This window comes from Myxocyprinus asiaticus, chromosome 24 (assembly GCF_019703515.2).
Source record: "Myxocyprinus asiaticus isolate MX2 ecotype Aquarium Trade chromosome 24, UBuf_Myxa_2, whole genome shotgun sequence".
Taxonomy (NCBI): Eukaryota; Metazoa; Chordata; class Actinopteri; order Cypriniformes; family Catostomidae; genus Myxocyprinus; species Myxocyprinus asiaticus.
The window spans coordinates 11421021-11442835 of NC_059367.1; the positions used below are offsets into that span (position 1 = coordinate 11421021).

The 21815-nt window shown below is 36.5% G+C and overlaps 1 protein-coding gene across 1 annotated transcript in view; it reads left to right on the forward strand.

The window, feature by feature from the left end:
• LOC127414712 (probable voltage-dependent R-type calcium channel subunit alpha-1E) overlaps window positions 1-21331 on the forward strand; it is a 229162-nt gene extending 207831 nt beyond the window's left edge. The window contains exons 40-48 of the mRNA XM_051652917.1: window positions 3375-3480; window positions 3585-3692; window positions 4769-4869; window positions 5227-5333; window positions 5552-5675; window positions 14979-15107; window positions 16035-16176; window positions 16918-17093; window positions 17808-21331. Of these exons, the coding sequence (XP_051508877.1) occupies window positions 3375-3480; window positions 3585-3692; window positions 4769-4869; window positions 5227-5333; window positions 5552-5675; window positions 14979-15107; window positions 16035-16176; window positions 16918-17093; window positions 17808-18299 (1485 nt within the window). The 3' untranslated portion in view covers window positions 18300-21331. The remainder of the gene's footprint in view (window positions 1-3374; window positions 3481-3584; window positions 3693-4768; window positions 4870-5226; window positions 5334-5551; window positions 5676-14978; window positions 15108-16034; window positions 16177-16917; window positions 17094-17807) is intronic.
• The last annotated feature ends 484 nt before the right edge of the window (window positions 21332-21815 follow it).

The following is a 21815-nucleotide window of genomic DNA, read 5'->3' on the forward strand; positions in this document are numbered from 1 at the left end:
GGTATTCGTAAACTTTTTAATATAAGAGTTGAAGGAAACCAACCAGCTCTGAAGTGTATCACTATTAAAAACTTTAATTGGAATCATAAAATTATATGAAAATTGGACAGAAAGACAAAGGTACAAAATTGTGTACTTAACGTATTTCATGAGGGCATGAATTACAATCTCAAGAAGCATTAGGAATGATATAATCAAATTAAAATTATGAAAAATTCTAAAACTATTAGGGGTGTAACAGTTCACTCATCTCACATTTAGGTTAATTTCACAATTTTTAAACTAAGCCTGAATCAAGAAAAGTTAAGATCGAAAGTTTATTATTATTATTATTATTATTATTACTTTATAGTCATATGCAAAACAGTTTGTTTCCTTAAAAATGTAGCTAAAAGTACTGTTCTTAAAAGTGCTAAATGATCGATCAGAGATGTACTAGCACTAAAAATCCGCCGAGAACAGGGGGCAATAGTGACACCAAATGGAAATATTAACTAATAATTCTGCTTACTGAAAATACGAAATTATGTTAGATACATATGCTGCTTACAGACTGTCACTGATTACAAACATTTAAAATAATTTAAATTAAAATTTTCTTTTTCTAAAATAGTAGTGTCTCTGATTACATCTAAATATTCTTTAAAACTAAAAAAAAATACATAGGCTATTTAACGGAAGTGCATACTTATCCAGTTCAATAATAATAATTTACTGATGAAATCAAATCAGAAATGACATTTGACATTAGTATTATATTCCCCCATAACATTATAATACATAATATTCAGCATTATATACAGTAGTAGATTAATATGGCTCTCTCATTAAACCTCTGTAAACTTAAATTTTCTCTCCTGCTGACAAAGCATATCACTCTTGCTTCAAACAGACATTCGATCCCTCACGCTAAAAAAGCATGTCTCTCTCCCGCTCCTGGTTTCACTTTCAGCCGAACTTGTGGTACAAGTACAACACCTGTGGCTGCCAACGTAGTAACGTAGACATAGGATGTAGTGCGAAATGGATAGAACAGATGTTTATTATATATATATATATATATATATATATATATATATATATATATATATATATATATATATATATATATATATATATATATATAAAATCAATAGTTTTTAGGGGTGTAATGTTTTATCGTGGCAGGATGCATTGCGATTTAAAAATGTGACGATACGCATCGTGGAGTGTGAAGCTAAAATAATTCTTTAGCTGTCACATGTCCACGATGCGTATCGTCATATTTTTGTCCTGCCACGATAAAACATTACACCCCTAAGAACTATTGATTTAAAAGTGATGATTATAAGTATAGAACGAATATTTTTTAATTTTATTAAAAAAAAAAATATATATATATATATATATATATATATATATATATATATATATATATATATATATATATATTCAGATAATTTGCAAACATCTAAGTAGTTTGAGAGGTTAGGGAGACAGACTTGATTTCATCATTCACAGTGTCATGGGAGTAAGCGGTCACTGCAGGGTTCTGATTAGTGGATTGTTTCCCTTCAGGATTATGGGTAATGTTGTTCTTAACCAGGAATTTTGCTATTATACATGATTTTTAAAGAATGAAGTTGAAATAATGCAGACTGGTGGTTTCAACAGAGGCATATTCCATTGATTATGGTAGGTCTGTCTCTAAAAGTTTATAAGTTATTGTTAAAAATCAAATTGCCTATAGAGATCATTAATGGGATTTTTACTTCCAGAACCCAACAGTTGTGCTCTATTGACATCATGACTGAACAGCTCTATACACCCAGTCAAGATCCCCTCAGATCCACTCACTTGCCTCATCAGATCTTTGACTGTTCTAATAATTTCTCTCCTTAGCCTCTTCTATGCCGGCATTGCATAGAAAGACCTCCACCTGGCTGCACCTATTTGTTTAAACTCATTTGTTTAATTTCCCTCTTAAACAATGTTTTTTCTTTTCCTGTTTCTCCCTCTATCTTTTCTGTTGTTTCCTTCTCTTCTTCATCACAATCTTCCTCTCCTCCCTTGTTCCTTGGAAATGCCCTATTCTTCTTCCTCCTCTTCATCACATTACCCCTGTTGACTACCCCTCTCCCAGTGGCCGTATTCATTACACTGATATGTACGAGATGCTGACCTGCATGTCGCCACCGCTTGGCCTGGGCAAGAAATGCCCCTCCAAAGTGGCGTATAAGGTAGTCTGCAGTATTACTATTTAGTCTGCTTGTTTACAAGAGACTCAAACTAATAAAGCTTGTTTTCCCAGTTTACAGTGGGTGTGCATTGATATGCATTTTTTGCTTCCAGGTAGTCATGATTAAATGATTTTGTCACGATATCAGTGAGCATCAGTCACACCTGTTGTAAAATAGCACCATATAGAAGCAAGCAAAACTGAAATATTGTATTGATAAGTTGTAGCTGGTATTTGGTATCTTAAATTTTTAAGCATTTCTATCTCGTTTATCATTTTTATAAATGTTTTTTGCCTATATTACAGTACTTGTATATCATGCACTTTGCTTGAGTTGTTTCATAATTTCCTGACACATTTAAAACTTAAAAATATACTACATTTTTTCTAGATAGTAGATTTAGTTTTAAAATTCAATTGGTTTTTGGTAGTAGTATTGCCATTCTGAAAGAACTTTTTGACATCTCATAAGGCTCTTATTATTCATAGATTATCAGTGATGTTATTCTTTGTTATTGTCTTCTAGTCATCCTAGCATAAAGTCTCTGTACATCCACCAACAACACTTTATTTGAATGTCACTATAACACTCTTAACCCCGACCTTAGTTTATTACAGGGTTATAGATGTGTTATAAATTCCATTTTCATAAAGTGCGATCCTTCAAACATTTCCAGTGTTTCTATGCATAAATCCCATCCTTTCTACTCTGTCTTGATCTACTTTAATATGTGTTTCAAATGTGTGCATGAATGTGTGTTTGTGTGAATTTTTGGTTTTATGTTATCTAACATAAGTATTGTTTGAGTCTCAGTTAATTAATTGCAATTAACATTCTTTTGCAACTTTTCTGGTGAATATTTCCCATTATACTTCAAGGAAGATGCAAAAATTAAGCTCTTTAATATCTTTTATTTAATTCAAAACTACACTGAAATACATCCTTAACTAAAACCTTAACCTCCACTGAGAAATAGATGGGCATTCAAAAATGTGCTAAATCCATTCATGGTGAAGAAGCTAAAGACAGTTCCAAAGAGAACCCACAAAGACATATATGCTCACCAGAAAGGTCCTCTAGTTGTGCTCATACAATAAATGCAATGCTTGTATTTCATTTGTCTTTTCCTGTGTCCCTATTGTGGCCTGCTCTCAGCGGTTGGTGTTGATGAACATGCCAGTGGATGACAACATGTCTGTTCACTTCACCTCCACCCTTATGGCCCTGATACGCACTGCACTGGACATTAAAATTGCTCGAGGTAAGCATAATTTCTAATAGTGAGGCCTGTTCAAATCCACTTTAGTTTGGATTTTTCACGAGGTAACAATTAGATAATATTAGTTACTGGCCTTTGTGTGGCAGGGGGTGAGGACAGAGGTCAGATGGACATAGAGTTGCAGAAGGAAATCAGTGTCATCTGGCCACACCTCTCCCATAAATCTCTTGACCTGCTTGTACCCATCCACAAAGGTGAGAAATTAAAACTGGCAGCTCTAACTCAGGGATATTTTAGTTTTATTTTAGTTTTTATTTTCAGTTTGTCATTTTAATTTAGAAACATTTTCATTAGTTTTCGCTATATAACTCATCCACTTTATTATCCTATCTGTCTGAAATATAATTATTTAACATACCAAATATCATACATTTCAAACTTTTTTCCATTAATTTAGTTTGATACATATTTAAGTAACTTCTGACTCCTATATGAAAGCCAGCTTGTGATGTTTCTGGTCTCTGGTTTAATTAAATAAACACAATACTTTTCTTTTGTATTAGCAACAATAACATTTCAATAATAATTTTATAATAAGTAAATGTTTATACCAGTGGAATTCCATTAAAAATAAAGTAGTATACAGGTTATTTTCCTATTTAACCATGGCTAACATCTTCTTAAGCTCATAGCTGATTGGTCCATGCTATATGCATGTCATTTAGAATGTTGTTGCAGCACGTCAGTGTATCCGCCTGGTGTAGACAAGGTATTAGCATTTTAGGACATCCCAAGTTAATGCCTTGACTGTTTTCACTTAAATATTGTTAACATAGATACATTTCTCTGGGACATCTAGTGTTACTACTATCTATTGACATTTTTCTTTTATTTATGTATATATATATATATGTTTAATAATAAAAATTTCAAATTGGATAATATGCTCTATATCAGATGCTAAAGCTAAAATTAATTCTTGGTCATTTGTATTCAATTTGACTATTTTTAGAGCTATGAAAATTTATTTTAGGTAAGTTTAAGTTGTTTCCAGTTGTTTATTAGTTTTATTTTCATTTCAGTTAACAAAAATAATTTTATTTAGTTTTTGTTATCAAAAAAAAAAAAAAAAAAAAAAAAAAACTGCTCTGACCATTAACTTGTCTTAAAGATGTCTTAAAGGAATAAAAAGTATTTTTATCATAAAATTCTAGTTTAGGAGGCATGCTTCTCTCCCATAAAGTGTATACTGATGCATCACTAGAATAGAGTTCATTTATTTTGACCTTAGAAATCTTAGTTGTCTAAAAGAAACCAAACTCTCTTTCAGCTAGTGACATGACTATTGGGAAGATCTATGCAGCCATGATGATCATGGACTACTACAAGCAGAACAAAGCAAAGAAGCTCCGCCAGCAGCTTGAGGAACAGGTAAGGGACCTGTTTTTTTTTTTTTTAAATGAGAGATTATTTCGAATTTTATATCCCTTAAAAAATTCATTTGTCACACCGCAGCACAACTAGAGAAGGCAAAAATGTGATTCAAAAATTATTAAAAACTTAAAAGAGTCACCAATTACAGCACCTGCCATATATACTTTCCTTACACATTCAAGGAAATTTTAAACTAAAATCCTGATGCTGATATAAAAAAGATTGCCATCTTATTGTTTGTAATATTGTTAAATTTACTGAAGAATAATGTTTAAATTTTTATCAAGTTTTATGCTTCAGTTTGAAGTGTCCTCAGCTCTGAGATTGCTCTGACAATGTATTGTTGTCTTGCAGAAACATGCACCGATGTTCCAACGCATGGATGCATCCTCACTGCCACAGGACATTCTCTGCAGTGCCAAGGCTCTGCCATTCCTGACACACAGTGCAGGATCTGCCCTGTAATTGTACATGTTGTGTGTGTGTGTGTGTGTGTGTGTGTGTGTGTGTGTGTGTTTGTGTGTGCATGTGTTTAAGTTGGTCCTGTATCTGTTGTAATTTTTATGTCCCCATTTTATCCTTCATTTTCATGTAGATACAGTGATCTCACTTATTTATAGTATATACAGGTGCAAGCCAACATCAGCATGATTGACAAGGTTCTGTGTTGTTTTCACAGCACCAGAGGTGGATTTGTGGCACTGAGTTCCATCTCTCCCCAAGATCTTTACATGCAGCATATGACCCAAGACACCATGGAAGAGAGGGAGGAATACCAACACCAGTATCACCTCCAAAGCATCGTAGGAGTAAATACATTTAAAATACACAAACTATTATATTTCACATGAGATATATTGGCATGTGTCATGCATATACTGTACGCTTATCTAGTTTTATTTATTTATTTATTTATTTATTTATTTTTTACCTACAGTAGCTGTAGAAAGTATTTGGGCATTTTTAAAGACTTAATTATAAAATTAATTTCAATAGATAACATAATATCACACAAAGTGGCATCTACAAACAAATTCAGATGCTAGAGATTTTCTCAGAATTAACTAAAACATAAAACATAACATAAAATTTTTTTTTGTGAAATATTTTGCTTAAAGTGATCTTGTGCTATCTAGGGCTGAAATGATTAGTCGACGTTATTGACAGCGGCGACAATAAAAAAAATTGTCGACAAAATTTTCATCATCAAATAGCCGTTTGATCTCATTTAATGTAACATGAGATCACATTAAACACTAATGACACGCGAGAGCAGCACTGCAGTTCGCACCTGACTGAGGAGAGGAAGAATTACACAGCTCACAGTCCAGACGCACTCTAAACTTTCCAAACAGATTCAGGTGATGTAGATCGCAAAGTATGAGGGAATTATAATGCAAAAATGCAAAATAAGTAAATACAGAAGCACTCTCGTTGTGGAATAAGTGGGGCTGGAGCTGCCGCTCCGCTGAAGCAAAACTTGCGTGTCAAGCGTCTTTAAAGGAAACACCCTGGTGTTACATCTTAAATGCAGTTATATTTAATGCGTTGGCGCTTTGTTAAAGTTCAAATAATACAGAAGCAGATCATGTAAATAACTATAAACTCCGTAACTGCCATTTCTCTGTGCGGTCAGCGCCTCTTCTATGAGTTGCGCGAATGTCCCAATCTAAGGGGGAGAGATTGAAACTGCACCAGGCTGAGGCACTCTCTGTCGCAGGAACGCTCATCCCTCGAGTGCACGTGCTTGCTGCAGCTAGATTATAACGTGATGGCTCGCTACCTATTGAATCATAATATATGTGTCACTGTGCATTTCTTATCGTGAAGAAAATTGGCAATACGCAGCTTTATTAATAAGAGCAAGTTTGTTTTTTTGTGAGTTAAAGATGGACTGAAGTGAACAGAAAGGTGAGAGAGTGTAGCCTTCACCCCATTATACACTGCAATAAAATACGTTTTTGAATTGTTTTTGTTTTGGCTTGTTTTCCAATATAAATATCTAAAACTCCTTTCAAACAACGTACATTTTCTTTAGCAGCTATACTGCAGCAGAAAAGACTGTTGTCTGAGAATGTTGGATATAATATTAAAAATACAAATATTATAAAATATCTAAAAATCCTTTAAAAAAAGATGCATTCACTTGAGAAGCAGCATATAAGATATTTAGACTTGCTTTTAGAGAATAGATCTTGAATATAAGTATATTTTGTCTTTACTGCACTCGCAGAAGTATAACCAAGTGAAAAAATGCACTTATATAGAAAATACACTTTTATTTGAGATATATTCTCTTAAAACAAGTCTAAATATCTTATATGTTGCCTCTCAAGTATATGTATCTTGTTTTAAGGATTTTTAGACAATTTTAAATGGAAAAAAAGACAAAAACACTTGATATCAATAGGAGTTTTTGCAGTAAATTTCTTTACTGAATTAAACTTAATAAAAAGTATTTTTTCCCTTTAATTCAGTGAATGTCATTTAGAGGTATTTTTAAAAGATGATTTTGTCCTCTTTATTGTTAGTAAGCACATTTAATACATCCTTTTAAGTCGGGGCACAAGCTGAATAATAGGTTTAGAGCTAATGATTAATCGTTGTAATAATCGCGGAATAGTTGAATAATCGTTCTAATAATAGTTAGATTAATCGATTATAAAAATAATTGTTAGTTGCAGCCCTAGTGTTATCTTTTCTTTCTTGGTTTGATTTTGTAAAAACATTCAGACATTGTAAAGTGTGGCTTAAGTGTCCAAATATTCTGTGGGGCCAGTGTATGTGCATGAAATACCTGATAGCTATTTTATGTTTGTTTTTTCAAATAAACATTCAAATGGACATCTGTTTAAAATTGTAAAACAGTATGCAAATTCAGGCCCGTGCTCACTGTTTAATTCCTCGGCAGTAAATTAATAATTCAGGTTTATAAAACAGATAAACAGGGTAACATGGTCTGAATGCCATTTGGTTAAAAACATCTCTGATCAGCCTGTGAAAGTTTAATAAATAAGAGGAATATTGACTCCCAATGTGGAACAAAATATTCTGAATCTAATTTGCAAACCACCAACTTTAACTGACAGCACCTGATCAGAAACAATGTTTTTATCCCTAAAACATTCTGACAGTGAGTTTTCAAATGTAAATCATCACAAAATTAATTCACATGTGCTAATAATGTATCACTCCTACCAGGGTCAGAAATTTACTTTTCCATAAGTGGTGAATATTTGGGCAATTGGTTTTTCAGGGGCAGTTTTTTTGTAACCATATAAAATTACTCTTTGTCATCTTTTTATGTCAGATACTTCAATGTAATCAATTAATTCACTCTGAATAATGAGATACTGTAGGCTGTTACCAATAAAATTAAATCAACATCAACAAGTAAGTGTAGAGCTGGGTATTGGCATTGATTTCCCAATTTAATTTGATTCAAATAGATTCCAGTTGTGATTCGATTCAGTATCAATTTCAATAATTACATATTACCTGATCTCTACAATGCATAATGTGCATTGTGACTGAAACATTCTGGGACCACTTTTTTTCTCATTCACATATTTCCTACAAAGGAGATGACAACATTTCTCCAGATTTTGAATGAGGAGCTTATTAACCAAAACTGTTATTAAGTCCTTCATGTCAATTGAATAAAAGAAGGCAAAAGTAAACATTTGACAAAGTGTTTATTCAGAGATATGACTCACAGTAAAATGGTCAATGTTCTGTAAAGGTATTATTGTATTATTGATACATTTTTTATTATCAATAGGGTTATTTAACATATCCAGATTAATTAACATATTAATATTATTAAGTAAATTGTATCATTTGGTTATATTTAATTTTGTGATTTCTCATACCTGATTAACTTACTTTACAACATCCATCCCTCCTGCACTTGAGGTGAGGAGGCTTTACAGGCAGACAGATAGCAGCAGAAGTGAGATGGGCCAATGGACAGGGAAGTATAGCACAGGGAGCAATAGTGTTACTCACTAGTGCAATTTATAATGAATGATAGGAGTGTACGGTCATGAAATTTAGCATGGGAGCACGACACAGAACTGATGCCAAGTGAGAGGACTGTCACTAGGCTGGGGAACATCTGCATGTATTTGTTAAAGCTCTGATGACGACATCGAGCTTTACGCTGATAGCGTTAAATGTTTAATCAGAAAGTGCGTAGAGGACGTTGTTCTGACCAGAACAACACAGATCTATCCGAACCAGAAGCCATGGATAAATAGCGGTGTTCGCGCAGCACTTAATGTGCGGACCTCCGCTTTCAATTCCGGGAATGCGGAGGAGCATAAACAAGCGAGTTAGGCCCTCCAAAAAGCAAAACGCCAGTACAGGAACAAGATTGAAGGACAGTTTAACACCACCAACTTCTAGAAGGAAATTAACATCATCACGGACTTTAAAGGGAATAAAAACTCCGCCATGAGCTCTCTCCCGGATGAGCTAAATACTTTTTTTGCTCGTTTTGAGGGAAATAACACCACCCTCGTGGAGAGAGCTCTCGCGGCCAAAACTACAGAGATTAGTTCACTCTCCGTCTCTGTAGCGGATGTAACCCGATCCTTCCGACGGGTGAATATCCGCAAAGCCGCGGGCTCAGACGGCATTCCGGGCCGTGTCATCAGAGCGTGCACGAACCAGCTGGCTGGTGTTTTTACAGATATTTTCAACCTTTCCCTCTCTTTGTCTGTAGTCCCCACATGCTTTAAAACATCCACCATTGTGCCTGTTCCAAAGCAATCAAAAATAACTTGCTTAAATGACTGGCGTCCTGTTGCTCTGACCCCCATCATCAGCAAATGCTTTGAGAGACTAAACAGAGATTACATCTGCTCTGTGCTGCCTCTCTCTTTAGACCCATTGCAGTTTGCTTACCGCAACAACCACTCCAGTGATGATGCCATTGCATCTACAATACACACTGCTCTCTCCCACCTGGAAAAAAGAACACTTATGTGAGAATGCTGTTTGTAGACTACAGCTCAGCATTCAGCACCATAGTGTCCTCCAAGCTAGATGAGAAACTCCGGGCTCTGGGCTTAAACAGCTCGCTGTGCAGCTGGATCCTGAACTTTCTGTCAAGCAGACGCCAGGTGGTTAGAATAGGCAGCAACATCTCCTCATCACTGACCCTCAACACTGGAGCCCCACAGGGCTGTGTTCTCAGCCCACTCTTGTATTCCTTGTACACACATGACTGTGTGGAGCTCCAATGCCATCATTAAGTTTGCTGATGACACGACGGTGGTAGGTCTGATCACTGACAATGATGAAACAGCCTACAGAGAGGAGGTGCACACTCTGACACACTGGTGCCAGGAGCACAACCTCTCCCTCAACGTCAGTAAGACAAAGGAGCTTGTGGTGGACTTCAGAAGAAAAGACAGAGAACACAGTCCCATCACCATCAATGGAGCACCAGTGGAGAGAGTCAGCAGCTTCAAGTTCCTGGGTGTCCACATCACTGAGGAACTCACATGGTCCATCCACACTGAAGTCGTTGTGAAGAAGGCTCATCAGCGCCTCTTCTTCCTGAGACGGCTGAGGAAGTTTGGAATGAACCGCCACATCCTCACACGGTTCTACACCTGCACTGTAGAGAGCATCCTGACTGGCTGCATCTCCGCCTGGTACGGCAATAGCACAGCCCACAACCGCAAAGCACTGCAAAGGGTGGTGCGAACTGCCAGACACATCATCGGAGGTGAGCTTCCCTTCCTCCAGGACATATATACCAGGCGGTGTGTGACAAAAGCTCGGAGGATCATCAGAGACTCCAGCCACCTGAGCCATGGGCTGTTCTCACTGCTACCATCAGGCAGGCGGTATCGCAGCATCAGGACCCACACCAGCCGACTCCATGATAGCTTCTTCCCCCAAGCAATCAGACTTTTGAACTCTTGATCTCCCACGATCAAAATACATCAGCACTGCACTTTATTACTCTTACTCTTATATCTCACACCGGACTGTCATAAATTATATTATTATTATATTATATTCTCTCTTAACAACTTATCAACCGACAGCCTGAATGTCAGTACAGTACAATACAACCTACTGTACATTCTATATATACTACTATATATATTTTTATTGAATAATGTGTATCTATATTGTGTGTATTGTATACTGTACAGTGTATGTTATTATTTGTATATTGTGTAATTATGTGTATATTAGACTTTAAATTGTGCTGTGTTAATTTGATGTTATTGTTAAATGGGTATATGTCTCATCACTGTCACGACTGCTATGTTGATCAGAACTGCACCCAAGAATTTCACACACCATTACACTTGTGTATATGGCTGTGTGACAATAAAAGTGATTTGATTTGATGTGATTTTACTATATTAGATGTTATTCATAAAAAAATAAAAAATAAAATAAAAAAAAAAAAGCAGGAACTCGTTGCAGGGGCTTTTTGTGCCCCCATATTTTGAATTTAGAATTTATTTTTTGTCAATTTCGGTAGAATTTTTGCTCAGAGTTCCTGTTTATTTTCCACCCTGACTTCTACTGACATAGATGGAAATTACTTTCCTCAATGAATCAATTGGTTGCCTCCGAAACATTCCCAAAATGGCCATTTGACTGGATTAATCTATGGAATCATTAGATTAGGAATTAATCTGCATCATTATTCACATTTCTAGTTCACAGCCCTGCATGACATTTCTACCTTTCCTGACTCATTTTGTTTTCACATCTGCAGCCTTATTGACATTGCTATATTAGTTGGCTTTTGGTCTTAGCTTTTAACACACAAGTTGGTTGTCCTTTTAAGGTTTCTATATTGATGTGGTTTCTCAAGGGTGGACTGCTAGGTCAAGGTGACTTCCAGGCCATATATAATTGATGAGCAGTAAATAACAACATTAGATGTCTTTCTGTGCTTCTATGTGGGCTTGTTTGCTTTCGCTCTCCTGTTTTTCCCTTTTCCTTTGCCTCTCTACCTCAAAATAAGGAGTAATTCTAGATGTCTTCAAGGAATAGCTCATAAAAAAAAAAAAAAAAAAAAAAAATGAAAATTCCGTCAACATTTACTTAACTTCATGTTGTTCCAGACCTGTTTGACTTTCTTCCTTGGAACATAAAAGGAGATGTTAGGCAGTGTGTTAGTCCCAGTCACCATTCATTTTTATTGCATCTTTTTCTCATACAATGAAAGTGAATGATGACTGAGGCTAACATTCTGCCTAACATCTCTTTTTGTGTTCCACAGAAGAAGAAAAAGTCATATGGGTTTGGAACAACATGAGGGAGAGTAAATGAGGACAGAATTAAACTGTCCATTTAAGGTATTTAAGGCTTCTTTTTTTATACTCCTTACACCTACTATGAGTTGCATAAACCTTTTGGCCCTATATTATGCTTATGGCTCATCACTCTCGCTGCCTCCTTGCCATCTGTTTTGATATAAACTTTCACCCAAATCTATGTTATTTTCTCCCCTTATTTTTCATTTTTCTTTATATAATTACTCCTGACTTAAAAGGAGTGTAACTAGCAGTCAAAGGGTTGTAAACATTATGAAACCTGAAAATTAAAAAGTGCCCCCAAACATTATTTTGCAGAGGAAAGTATTTGTATACAAATTTCAGCAGTGCATAATGCATTATATTGAACCTTTACAGACAAAAGGTTTCTCATCTCAGTTTGTATGTATTCTTAATATTATAAACAGTATATTTCCAAAAATATTGAAAGATATTTAAAATATACATCTGGTCATATCAAATCAATTAATAGCCAAAATCTATTTCATGCATTCCTACACACACAGCATGGGCATGTTTGGACTAAACATCCCCTTATGCAAAAAATACTGTTTTTTAAACCAGCGGTTTCCATCAGAATCAAAGCACATGCTTATCATGTTCTACTAAAAAGAGAGAAGCCTCATTTGTCAGGCAACAGGAAGTGGTGTAATTCTGAAAATGTACTGTAATTGTCACGTACTCCCTGTTTTTTTGCCTTGACTTTTATGTTGAAATTCTTGTTTAGTTCCCCATTCCTGTTTCCTGTGTTAGTTTTGTAGTCATTTGTAGTTTTATTTCTTGATTGGCTTTCACCTGATTGTTTCCCCAGGTGTTCCTCTTTCCCTTGTTTTCCTTGTGTATTTAAGCCCTTGTCTCCCCTGGTTTTTTTGTCAGTCTTCACATGTGTTGTTATGTTCTGTGCTTGGGTCCCTGTGTTTTATTCCTGTGTTTTGTTTCTTTATGTTCTGAGTACTTTGTTTATCTCTTGTTTCATTAAAGCTGCGTTTAGATCCTCATTCCTTGCCTGCCTCATTACATTAATAAACATTTTGGTCTTTGGTTTCATAAAAAATAAATTAATCTGCAATAGTTTTCGTTTATTGCGTTACAAAGAATTAACGCAATTTATGCAGTATTTATTTATTTATTTATTTACAAATTTACAAATGTTTTTCCCCACTTCCTGAGGCTACAATTGGCACATACAAATTCAGGAGGTACATGCTCGACTCAACTGCACTGCCCAGCACAGAAACTAATTGTGTGGAGCAGTGCACGCTTATTCTTCACGCGTGATGCATGTCCCGGGTATAAAAAAACATGAGAGTGGATTTACTGTACAGAGGATGGAGACTTCACCCACAAGTGGTGAACCAGGCGTGGGAGAGCATGTGCGCGATAGAGACTGAGAAAGACCTGCCCGTTTAGCAAGCTACAGCCAGGTATGCTTGTAGAGACTGAACAACAGCCAGAAAAAATTCTAGTTTTGAGATTTTAAACTTCAACAAATTAAACTTCAGCATTCAATATGTTTTATATCTGTATGTATCTTATAATGCATGCACAATGGTACACTTAAATTTCTCGTCAATAAAGTTTGATATGAATTGAATCTGCCCATTTGATCCTATTAATAAAAAATAAAAAAGTCCACTTAAACATCAGAAGAATTTTCCTAACTTGTAATTACAGCATGTCCAACTGTTTGTATACTTGTATCAAATATTTATACCTATAAAAATTAGTCTAAATCTATCCAAAAAAAAAAAAAACTTAACATTTACATATTTAAATAATTAAAATTAAATGATGACTAACCAATTTCTTTTAAACAAAGTATAAATATATTTATGATTATAATTTATTAAAATGTTTGTTGTAATGTATCATGTACCATAATTAATTGTGAATAATCACAGAAAAAAACTGCGATTAATTAGTTAAAAAATAATAATAATTTTAAATCACAGCCCTAGGAAAGCATTAACAGGTTATTAACCAGTTACCAGCATTTAAAATAACATTTTCACTCTGAAACAATTCAAAGGGAATTCATTCTCGTTTTCGGTTACGTTTTGAAAATGTTCTTTTTTTTTTTTTTTTTTTTTTTTTTTCATTCCTTAACCCGTTTTTAGTCCCTGATCATGAACAAGATGAATGATCAATGCATGAGTCAAACTCACTTGTCAATTGGAATTCCAAAAATTACTGACATTGTTTCCCACGCATCATATTTTTTTTAAGTAAACCCCTGTATGTAGGCAGAATAATCATAATACAGGGAAGCAAACTACTCACTTTTCAGCTAAAGTCACCTTTTCTGAAGCTAATTTGCCCAAAATGTCCGTAAAAATTTCTACATTTGCCTTATTAAAATAACTTAAAAGGGTTACTGTATGCTGAAACAGTTACAAAAAGCTTTAAATACAACAAACAAATCAGCTGAAAATAAAAACTAGAACACCTGCTATGACTTTCTCACCTCTCAATATGCCTGATATTAAACAATATAAAATATGTGGAAAATATAAATTGCCACATTATGTTGCTGCTCATTTGCATAAAGTTAAACTTTTCTCAACTCTGCATCACTGGTCACACCCACATTGCATCGCCAAGGCTCATGTCTTCTCACCTAGCCAAGCCTCATGTCTCCTCAAAATCATTTCTGGTCACTTTGTCACCGTCAGGTCATATTCCATTTGCAGTGACAAACTGCTGGATACTTTGGACACTAAGTGTTTGTTTTTCTTCCATAAGGACTGAATTTCTCTCCCTCCTCCCCACTTTTTCTCTCTAACTGCATAGGTGCCAGAACACAAAGAATTTAGCAGTGTGCTGTGCAACACTAGCATGCAGGCCGATCCTCTGCAGGTGCCGGGAAGAGGCGTCTCTATCCGAGCCTCTTCCATGCCTCGGTTGGCAGTAGAGCCACAGGTACTGCTGTCTGTGTTAGCTTAGCCTTGTGATAGCTAGCTGCTGTCTCTGAATCTGCCTCATTGGTGGGGGTGTGATTATAGTTAGTTAGCATCAGTGTTGTCATTGGTGCAAAAGAGGGAAAGGGAGAGTTGTGTATAGAGGTATTGTTTGTGATTGAATGGGACTGTAAGGGCTAACCCCGCTGAAAACCCCCACAGCTAAAACCAACTTTTAAGGCTAGCTGGTTTAACATGGTGTCTAGCTGGACATAAGCTGGTCCAAACTGGTTTAGGTGTTTGACCTGCCAGTGATGACCACTTTGGTAAAGCTGGTGGGGGGACCCATGATCTAACCAGCAATCACAAAAAAAAAAAAAAAAAAAAAAATTAGCTTGACCAAATAAAACAGGTCTTATTGTGAGAAATCAAATTCTCCTTAATCTTTTAAGATAAAAGAGCTTGATGTACTTTAGAAACATACTATGACTTTTAGAACCAGAAACTTCCTCCCTGGTGAAAATTTGCATTTATTGAAACCAATCTGATTCATTCTTTGTTTTTGCAGCTTACCTAAAAATAAAAAAACGTAACTAACATTATAAGTGGGCCTCGGGAGGGAAAAATAAATCAAATAATGTATAATATGACCCCTTTTAGCTGGTATGACCTGTTTTTTCCAGCAGAGATTGTGAAGTTGTACCTGCCTTTGTTAGAGCTCAGTTTAAAAGCTCTTGTTATACAAGAACTCTTTTAATTTATATTCTTCTTTAAAATGTTATGTCACTGTGTATGTTTTCAGAGAGAGATAGGGTGCAAATCCAACAAACGTAACATGTTTAATTTTTGTGTCTGTTTTTGTGTCTGTTTGTTGATGAACGTGTTCTTGGGGTTTGTTTGCATGTTCTGTTTGTTCTCCATTGCGTTTGTTTTTGCATGTATACAGCAGGTGTCTTTAGAGAACAAACTGATGAAGCGCTCATTCTCCACGATTGGTGATCAGTGTGTCAATGGTAACTGGCAGGAGGAGTTCTCTCTGGAGAGGGTGAGCCCCGACCGACTGGAGAGACCGAGGCAAAGAAGCTTCAGAGGTCAGTTTGCAGCATTCATTCCAAACACTCAGTTACTTTTAACACTGGCTAAGTAGCCGTTCAGAGATATGAAATTCTTGAGAATTCTCTGTAATGGTGAAGATACTGTGCCGACCTGTGGTTGAGGTAATTATTACCTTGAGTCCACTAGATACACGGTGTTGTCTAAGACTATAAGGCGAGGTCCAGATCCAGTGGACAGGAGACCCAGATCAGGGTCTTTCTCTCTCTCTCTCTCTCTCTCTCTCTCTCATACAGTATATATGCTGTATATGTATACTGTGGTGAGGTGAGCAAGAGACAGACACAGTCTGTCTCTTGCTCACAGGTGTCAGGCTCACAGGTGTCAGGCCTCAGAGAGACATTTATTGGAAATAATATTAAACATAAAATGTTGAAAATGGGGAAAATAACGTATCCATGGGGAATTGTGTTTAAAATAAAGGGGTATCTGGCCTCTCAGTAAAAGGGGGCGTTTTGTAGGGTGGGGAGTGTCCATAGAATGATCCAGCATATGGGCGGTGTCCAATGGCCGCATGCATTCCCCTCCTTTTGGGACTCGAGGGGCGGCGGCTTCTCTGGCGGCTTGTCTTTTGGGCAACAGTGACGAGAGGGAGGGGTGGGTTGTTCCATCACTATACATACATACTGTAGAGTGTATCTGATATACCAACACATGTCTTGTCTCTGTTTGCCCATGTGTGTCTAAACATGTGTTTACCATATGTTTTTTACTTGCAGCTATTAGGTCAAACCTGCGGGAGCCAGTGGACAAGGAGAGGGGACGATCTAAAGAGCGAAAACACCTGCTGTCTCCAGACATGTCTCGCTGTAACTCGGAGGAAAGGAGCCAGTCACAGGAGAGATGTCATTCTCGATCGCCCAGTGAGGGCAGAAAGCACACGACACTGAGACAGGTTAGGACACACAAACAGGTGAGAACACACACACGCGCGCACGCGTGTACACACCCTCTGTCATACCAGTCAGACCTGGTAGAATATTTATTTTCAAGCATCGCTATTATTTACTATTGCTCATAGTAAGGGTTAGTGATTTTAACAAAGCCACATTGCAATAAATGAAACCAAACCCATTTGTCTTGAGACAAAATGTTAAAATTTCTAAGTTTTTTTTTACTTGACACTACACCTGAAAACACAGTGATAATGTTTAAGATGCTGAAAAAACAGTGAGACGTGTCACAATGGTAAAATACGTCCATCTAGCATATGTGTACATTTAAAAACAAATAAAAAACAGTGCAGATGGACAAAAACGTGTTCAGTGTGAACCTACGTAGACTTGCATTGAATGAGGGGCCAGAGCATATCTAATCTTTGGGGGTGATGTCTTTTTACATGGGCCTGTAAACAACAACCTAGCAACCACCCAGAACACCCTAGAAACCATATACAGTAGCACTGCCTTGGCATCTTTGTGGCAAGTTTTCAATGGTCAAGCACCACTCACATTATTCAAATGTCTAGTTTACACCACTCTTCCACTGTGGTTTTAATATTCTGATTCTGCATTTATCCATACCCTCAATCTCTTAATCACCTCATTGCTCTATTTTTCTCTCTCTATTTACCCACAATCCATAAATCAATCTCTTCCTGTCACCATAGGGAAATAATTCAGGCAGCTCTGGCCCCTCCACCTCTGATTCAGGCACACCTCGAGGGCGCCGTCAGCTCCCACAAACGCCCTCGCGCCCTCGACCCCACATATCCTATTCTCCTTTAGTGTGCCGCGCAAATCCAGCAACGGGGGAGGGCCGTGCACGGGTTCCAACCACAGAGGAGGGGGAGGAGCCTATTGGAACTGGGCCAGAAACAGCCATCGCCCACTCCACCCCACACCACTACATCTCGGAGCCATACCTGTTACTGCAGGAAGACGTTAACAGCCCAAACTCCAGTGGAATAAAGGAGACTCTTACTTTTGAGGCTGCAATGGCAACCAGCCTGGGCCACTCCAACACGATCAGCTCCGCCCCTCAACTACGTCACACTTGGCAGGTGCCGAACGGACATTTCCGTAAACGACTAGCACAAGCAACAGCAGGAACGTCAGGCTGCGACCTTCTAAGTGACACTGATGAAGATGACCGTTGTTAAGGGTATTGGAATCTAAGACTGGAAGATTCCATGAAATAGTACAAGCCAGTACAGTGGCATTCTGGATTAATGACTGTGAACGTGAGCTTTGTGCCTCTATCTATCAGAATTTGCCCGTTTGTGTTTTTTTTTTTTTTTTGTCTGTGAATGTGGAGTCTGAGCAGAGATGTAGAAGTATTTCTGAAGAACAGAGAAAGAGCTGACTTTGCCAAACATGCTGAAATGAACACCAGTCGTAGCTGGCATGAGCACGTTGAGGTTGAAGATCAGGTATGTGCCCTTACATTTTCTTTGGATCCACCCCACAGATGAGAAGACACAAGCTAATATAGATGAATCCAAAGCAGATAGCAAGCTCATCAGCAGCATCTGGGTCATTCCCAAACACACTCAGGTTTCCAAACCTGCCTCAAGATATTGAGACATTCTGTATACTGCAGATATGTGTGTTCAAACACAGTGTTTACATAGTTATTTCCCTCTGTGCTGATAAGGCAGCATAAAAACAGCAGCATACGCTCAGATCAGTGTGTGTGGATGCCACCTCTTTGGCAGGCAGATGTTTTGATTTTCAGAGGCTGATGGGAAGATTCATAAAGGGAGGGCTGGGAAGCTCTTTGGCATCCTGATCATTCTGCTACCGGTTTTGTTGGTTCTTTCACATTTAGGAGGTGTATACACACACACATATACTCCAATATACACTCTCAGAATGCAAGTAGGAAAGTTCAGTCTGTCATTGACGAGAGGTAAATACCCCTTTAACTACATATCTTAATAATGACTGAAATTCCGTGCAGTTAACGGGGACTTCAAGGGAAATAAGGCCTGATGAATTGTCTATTCTGAATAGTGCATGAAGTTTAATGCAAATGGAACCAGGTGATGTCCTGGCCTTTAACAATAGAGTCTATATGGAGGACTCATGTACCATATCTAAACATCTCAAATCCAGTATATGAAGTCTTCAAGCCATGTTTGTGTGTAAATAAGTTCAATTGTCTTAAAGATGTTATCTTTTGTGAAATGGTGACTAATCCCTGTCATTTTGCCTTGTAATGGAAACTATTTTAAAAATGGATATGTTTCACATACTTCATGTTGTTTGATTAGACCAGCTCATTCTTATCCAGCAGATATTTTCTTGGCCCGTAGAAAATCTAAAGCACTTGGGAATATTTCTTCTCTCTTTTAGTGAATCTCAAAAAGCCTGTCATAAACATTTCTGGGCTAAATCAAGAGAAAAGTAAGAAATTATATTTTGCATAAAGTAAATTGGGCCTAAAAAATGGGCTTCTTTATGCAAAACATTATTTCTTATTTTTTTTCTTAGTGAAATATGACCTGAACATGTTTTTGTGAGTTTCACACCTGTAGCTCCATTACTAGAATGGGAAAGCAATTTCAATTAAAGTTTTGTTGTTTCATTTGTGATGTTTACTGTGAATATTCATTCATACTGTAGTTTGGCGTAGAAACTGAATGAGCCCTGTAGTCTAAATCGATGAGAAGCATCACCTCCATCAAGTGCTTGACCTAAAAACAAATGCTGCACTTGACTGAGGTTCGGTGATTGTCACAAAACCAGTCAAAAAATGTCCTGGTCTTATTTTACTCCAAAATAAACAGAAACAAGTTCTACATTTTATTTTGCACATAGAAAATGAAGCCTATTTTAGGGCCTTTAAGATTTTTTACATTGTGACAAATATTTTCTGACAGTTACGCACATTTTACCACCCAGTTCTCATTACCACAATGTAAAAAAAGATGGTCATAATGATATTCTCATTACTGCAATGCGAAAAAATATATTTTTTAAATGGTAAAGTATGTCATAGTAGTACTCGCTTTGTACTTGACATTTTTGCTGATTTAAATAAAAAAAGAAATACTGTAAAAATGAGAATTATCTTTGAAAATGATGGGAATAGTAAAAGACGTCAGGATGCATTACTGTAAAGAGAATTGTAGGGTGCAGAATGTGCTTAAGTGTTTTGAATAATGTCACAATGCCAACAAAAATCTTAATAGTCCTAAATGTACACTTAATTTTCAATATGCAAAATATAATTTGATTTATATATATATATATATATATATATATATATATATATATATATTTGGGGTTATATAAGATATTTATATCACCTGGTTTTCTATGAATGCATTTGCAGAAATTCAAAATGTACATTTAGCCTGAATGTGGATGGCCTGGTTTTTAAAGGTAGCTGTGGGAAACTGGCATAATGTACTGCATAATATTAGTCTATAGAGTATTATAACGGAAGTATGGATTGTGGTTCATATAAATGCCAATTTTATTGCTCATCTCAAGACCATCCTTCTCTCTGGATTTCCCACAAAACAAAACAACAACAAAGAAACGACATTGCATTTTTTATTAAAACACATTTGAAGTCTTACTCTTTGGTTAGATTCTGTATATCCAGCATCTTAAAAAAGCATTTTAAGATTAGTTACTCCCTCAAGAGAATTTCTGTATCATGTATTGTGTTGTAATTTGTTTTCTTGACATGTTCCTGAATGTGAATAGAGAGTATTTGGTACTTGTTTTTGATGACCTGCTGGAGGTCGTTGCTTTGTGAATTATATGAAATAAAAAAAGATTCCCGTTGAACCCGAAGCTCTGCTTCCTTAATCTTGTGATTCGTGTCAAACATGCTTTGTCTGATTGGAAAAAAAACTTTATACAATACATTAGATACTGTACATGTATGAAATGTTCAAACACAGATGACACAAACAATTCAATAATGCAAAATAAAATGCAAAACATACTGTTTTCTGTCAGCCCTTAGGGTGTTGAAAACACTTGTACATGCCTTCAAATATTCCCTCTTTATTTTATATAGTTATGTTGGCAGTATCACAGTTATTTGTAATCTCAATTTCTGTATAGCACTTTAACGTGTGTTGTTGGTGATGATATACTGCTGTTGTCTATATTTGACCTGTCCCAATTTCCTGGAAGCCTAACCATCTGTTTTTCTATAAATAAAAAAAGCAATATTGCGCACCAAACATGGTGAATATATGGCATTAAACTGTACAGTAAATGTTTTTTTTTTATCTATTTATTTATCATCTACTCACAGAGTGCCAGACGTGGTTTTCTGCTGTTGTAGCCCATCCGCCTCAAGGTTTGACATGTTGTGCATTCTGAGATTCTATTCTGTTCACTACAATTGTACAGAGGAGTTATCTGAGTTACTGTAGCCTTTCTGTCAGTTCAAACCAGTTTGGCCATTCTCCATTGACCTCTCTCATCAACAAGGTGATTCAGTCCACAGAACTACCGCTCACTGGATGTTTTTTGTTTATGGCACCATTCTGAGTAAACTCTAGAGACTGTTGTGCATGAAAATCCCAGGAGATCAGCAGTTGCAAAAATACCCAAACCAGCCCATCTGGCACCAACAATCATGCCAGGTTGAAATCGCTGAGGTCACATTTTTCCCCTTTGTGATGGTTGATGTGAACATTAACTGAAGC